Genomic DNA, 5,214 nt, shown 5'->3' with positions numbered 1-5,214 from the left:
TTCCTTCAACAGTTTTTGACTGAAGCTCGTTGAACCACTGAAAATAACAACTTAACTTCCCTCTTTTGGGACCCATATAGCAGAGTCTGATGTACTATCTTCATGTTGACTCTGGTAAACAGGACGCTACAATGTCAGGAAACAAGTAGGACTTTTATTAATATACTAATACAAACAAATACAACATTTGTGTGCCTGAGTTTGAGACAAAGATAGAGAGAGACAGAGGCAGAGGAGGAAGTTCTGTGCACTGTGTATGTGTTACAGTATGTTGTCATGGTGATGTTAAACCACTTTCTCACACATCCAGTTGAGTTTGCTGTCACATGACATGTCATTCCATGACTTTAGAGGACTCTGATCTTCGTGTATCTCAGCACAGTCCTCGTCCCCAGTAGGACCTGAATTATCAGGCTGTTTGGCATACCAGTACCTAAAGGGTTAACAACAGTCACATATCATGGTTATTACCAGTACCTACAGGGTTAAAAACAGTCAGATATCATGATTAATACCAGTACCTACAGGGTTAAAAACAGCAGGATTTCATGGTTAATACCAGTACCTACAGGGTTAAAAATAGTCAGATATCATGGTTAATACCAGTACCTACAGGGTTAAAACAGTCAGATATCATGGTTAAAACCAGTAGCTACAGGGTTAAAAACAGTCAGACATCACATCATAATACTAAATAATATGTCAACATCTTATAGTTAACTACTATGTGTACTGCTATCATCAATGACAGGAACCTGTATAGAAAAAGGTTGAAAGGAGCCTTATTGACAGATTAGTTATCATCTCTCACCTTGTGGTCAGTGGGGTGCCGTCCACCCATTTCCAGGTCCCTTCAGTAACAGAGTCAGTCAGACCAATCCAGACTCTCTTCTTGAGGTTGAAGAGAAATGTCTGTTGTTGAGAAAGATAAATTAGCAGATGTATATGTTTGATCATATCTACCCCCTGCACACCCATCGCCTCTCCATCTCACCTGTTCCTCTCTGCTGTTTATGATCACCAGGTCTGCTCCTCTCTCCAGACAGGCCTCTCTGCTCTCCTTCCAGGTTTTAGTCTCAGTAGACAGGAAGTACCAACTGGATTCAAACTTCTTCCAGCCTTCAGGACAGGTTTGAATATATTGATGAACATACGAATTTCCTTCAATTTATCACACTGGACACTTAATGAAAGAACACAGACTGATGATTAGTTGTGTGGGATTAATGATAATGTATTACTGTAGGTTTACTCACTGAGATTGATAAGCCTCCAGTTAAGAAACTCTCTCTCAGTCTGTAGCTTGTCTCTCTCTTTAGTCATGGTGTTGTAAGTGGTCTGTAGCTGGGCTCTCTCTTTAGTCATGGTGTTGTAACTGGTCTGTAGCTGGTCTCTCTCTTTAGTCATGGTGTTGTAACTGGTCTGTAGCTGGTCTCTCTCTTTAGTCAGGTTGTTGTAGCTGGTCTGTAGCTGTTCTATCTCTGCAGATGAGTTGGTCTTATAGGCTATGAAGCTCTTAGAGACCCCATCATCTGTTATCACAACAACAAAGTGTATCAATAAAATAGATAATCTGGTGAATTGTAGGTGAATGCTGGTGAATTGTAGGAATTGTAATTTAAGACTTACAGTAGACAGACAGGCCTATGATCCCAGCCAGTAGAACACACAGCAGCCCCAGACACACTGCAGCAACTCTGGAGGATCTCTTCCCTGAGTTATCAGGTTCTGTGGACACAGATACTGTACATAGCATCAATGAGACACAATAACACTTTTAAAGTGATGTTTTCTCACCCCATCTCACTTCCTGTTGAGGGGGACTTGTGGTTGTTAAAGATACAGCTTCACACTTTAACAGAATATATAGTTTCCAGCTACAGCTATCTCCTAGCCTTGCTAACATTAGCCTGCTAGCTAATGTTAGTAGAATTCATATGTTTAGGACAATCGTAACATATACAAATTGTAATTCGTAACATGTCATACAAAATGTAAATCGTAACATCATAGAAATTGTAATATGTAATATAGTGTCCAGCTACAGCTATCTCCTAGCCTTGCTAACGTTAGCCAGCTAGCTAATGTTAGTAGAATTCATATGTTTAGGACATTCGTAACATATACAAATTGTAATTCGTAACATGTCATACAAAATGTAAATCGTAACATCATAGAAATTGTAATTTGTAACATACAAAATGGATCATGGTGTCACGCCCTGAACTTAGAGAGCCTTTTTATGTCTCTATTTGGTTTGGTCAGGGTGTGATTTGGGGTGGGCATTCTATATTTTTGTTTTCTATGATTTTGTATTTTTATGTTTTGGCCGGGTATGGTTCTCAATCAGGGACAGCTGTCTTTCGTGGTCTCTGATTGGGAACCAAACTTAGGTAGCCCTTTTCCCTCCTTTCTAGGTGGAAACACTCTGATGTTTCTATGAAACTGTTTGAATGATGTCTGTGAATATAACTGAACTCATATGGCAGGCAAAAACCTGAGAAAAAAATCCAACCGGGAAGTGGGAAATCTGAGGTTTGTAGGTTTTCAACTCATCGCCTAGCACATACACAGTGGGATATGGGTCAGTTTGCACTTCCTACGGCTTCCACTAGATGTCAACAGTCTGTAGAACCTTGTCTGATGCCTCTACTGTGAAGTGGGGCCGAAGGAGACGGGAATGAGTAAGGTCTATCATGAGCTGACCATGCTCTGACCATGCGCGTTCACATGAGAGGGAGCTCTGTTCCATCGCACTTCTGAAGACAATGGAATTCTCCGGTTGGAACATTATTGAAAATGTATGTTAAAAACATCCTAAAGATTGATTCAATACATCGTTTGACATGTTTCTAATGACTGTTACGGAACTTTTTGACATTTCGTCTGCTTTTAGTGAACGCGCGTCCTGACTTTGGATTTGTTAACCAAACACGCTAACAAAAATAGCTATTTGGACATAAATTATGGACATTATCGAACAAAACGAACATTTCTTGTGGAAGTGGGAGTCCTGGGAGTGCATTCCAACGAAGATCAGCAAAGGTAAGTGGAGATTTATAATGCTATTTATGAGTTTTGTTGACTGCACAATTTGGCGGGTAACTGTATGGCTTCCTTTTGTGGCTGAACGCTGTTCTCAGATTATTGAATATTGTGCTTTTGCCGTAAAGCTTTTTGAAATCTGACACAACATGTATCTTTCATCAAAGTTTATGATGAGTATTTCTGTTATTTGATGTGGTTCTCTGCAATTTTCCAGATATTTTGGAGGCATTTCTGAACATGGCGCCAATGTAAACTGAGGTTTTTGGATTTAAATATGAACTTTATCGAACAAAACATATATGTATTTTGTAACATGAAGTCCTATGAGTGTCATCTGATGAAGATAATCAAAGGTTAGTGATTAATGTTATCTCTATTTCTGCTTTTTGTGACTCCTGTCATTGGCTGGATAAATGGCTGTGTTTTTCTGTGATTTTGCGGTGACCTAACATAATCGTTTGTGGTGCTTTCGCTGTAAAGCCTTTTTGAAATCGGACACTGTGGTGGGATTAACAAGAAGTGTATCTTTAAAATGGTGTGAAATACTTGCATGCTTGAGGAATTTTAATTGTGAGATTTCTGTTGTTTGAATTTGGCGCCCTGCTCATTCACTGGCTGTTGTCATATTGATCCCGTTAACGGGATTGCAGCCATAAGAAGTTAAAAAAAATATTGTTCCTTCATTTACTAATCTGTGCTTTGTTATTCTTATTATTAAAGTTATGAGCATAGGTGGGGCGGCAGCGTAGCCTAGTGGTTAGAGCATTGGACTAGTAACCAGAAAGGTTTCAAGATCAAATCCCTGAGCCGACAAGGTACAAAATTTGTCGTTCTGCCCCTGAACAAGGCAGTTACACCATCATTGAGAATAAGAATTTGTTCTTATTAACTGACTTGCCTAGTAAAATAATAGGTTTATATTTTTGGGAAAATCACATGACATTTTTCTAATAAAACTATTAGACTAACTAGTATGTCTACATACTCTCCTCTAAATCTAAAAAGAACAATTATTTGTCTTATTTTTTCTCTCTTCTTCATTCTATTAATTTCCTTCTTCCTCCTCTATGTCTCTCTCTGACACTAAGGATCTATCTCAATTAGTCTCTCCTCTCCTCTCCTCTCCTCTCCTCCTATCTCCTATCTCCTCTCCTCCTATCTCCTATCTCCTCTCCTTCTATCTCCTCTCCTCCGTGTCACTGTATCCAAAGATCAACATAGTAATTTCTACCAGCTAGCTAATGCTAGTAGAATTCATATGTTTAGGATGTTCATATGTTTATTGTATGTTTTTGCAAATTTGTAACATATCATTGTAATTTGTAACATATCATACAAAATGGATGATGGGCATCCACAATTTGATACATACCATATGAAAGGTAATATATCATATTATAATGGAGTGTCTCTGATTTACGTACGGAATAATACAAAATGTTTTGAGACGAGGTTGGAAATACACAGTGGCGAGTTACAGTACATACTGTAGGACTATATCAGCATAGTAATTACTAGACACTGAGAGAGAGAGCTTCGAATCATGTAAAAATATATGTTTTGACTCATGGATGTCATTTCATGAGAACTGTAGATGTATTATAGAAGCCGAGTACTATTTTCATTTGAAAATGTAATGGAAAGAGAGACAAAATGTGTTGATAATGGTATGCTCATCTTTGACAGTGTCTTTAAAGCTGTAAAAACATAGGACTATGTCTATAATTGAGGAGGATGTTTGTATTACAGTGTCTGACTGTCTGGATCTCTGTGTTGTTTAGGTACTGGCAGACGGACTGTGTTGAGACAAACTATGGACAAGAAGAACCTGTAAAGACTTGGAATGATGACAAATATCATAACTGGATCTGTGAGAAAGTGGTGTAACTATAACCTACTATGACGAAGTCCTCTCTCTCTCTCTCTCTCTCTCTCTCTCTCTCTCTCTCTCTCTCTCTCTCTCTCTCTCTCTCTCTCTCTCTCTCTCTCTCTCTCTCTCTCTCTCTCTCTCTCTCTCTCTCTCCTCTCTCTCCTCTCTCTCTCTCTCTCTCTCTCTCTCTCTCTCTCTCTCTCTCTCTCTCTCTCTCTCTCTCTCTCTCTCTCTCTCTCTCTCTCTCTCTCTCTCTCTCTCTCTCTCTCTCTCTCTCATGTTGATGGTTGGATACA

General features: G+C 39.0%; 1 protein-coding gene across 1 annotated transcript in view; it reads right to left on the bottom strand.

Moving 5' to 3' along the window:
* Positions 1 to 285: 285 nt before the first annotated feature.
* LOC129841057 (CD209 antigen-like protein E) overlaps positions 286 to 5,214 on the bottom strand; it is a 22,952-nt gene continuing 18,023 nt past the window's right edge. Inside the window, exons 2-6 of the mRNA XM_055909166.1 lie at positions 1,630 to 1,728; positions 1,257 to 1,532; positions 995 to 1,119; positions 812 to 912; positions 286 to 433 (exon numbers count right to left, since the gene is read on the bottom strand). Of these exons, the coding sequence (XP_055765141.1) occupies positions 286 to 433; positions 812 to 912; positions 995 to 1,119; positions 1,257 to 1,532; positions 1,630 to 1,728 (749 nt within the window). The remainder of the gene's footprint in view (positions 434 to 811; positions 913 to 994; positions 1,120 to 1,256; positions 1,533 to 1,629; positions 1,729 to 5,214) is intronic.

Source organism: Salvelinus fontinalis, chromosome 42 (assembly GCF_029448725.1).
Source record: "Salvelinus fontinalis isolate EN_2023a chromosome 42, ASM2944872v1, whole genome shotgun sequence".
Taxonomy (NCBI): Eukaryota; Metazoa; Chordata; class Actinopteri; order Salmoniformes; family Salmonidae; genus Salvelinus; species Salvelinus fontinalis.
Note: the sequence above shows the minus strand (reverse complement) of the source record. Positions and strands in the feature narration are given on the sequence as shown.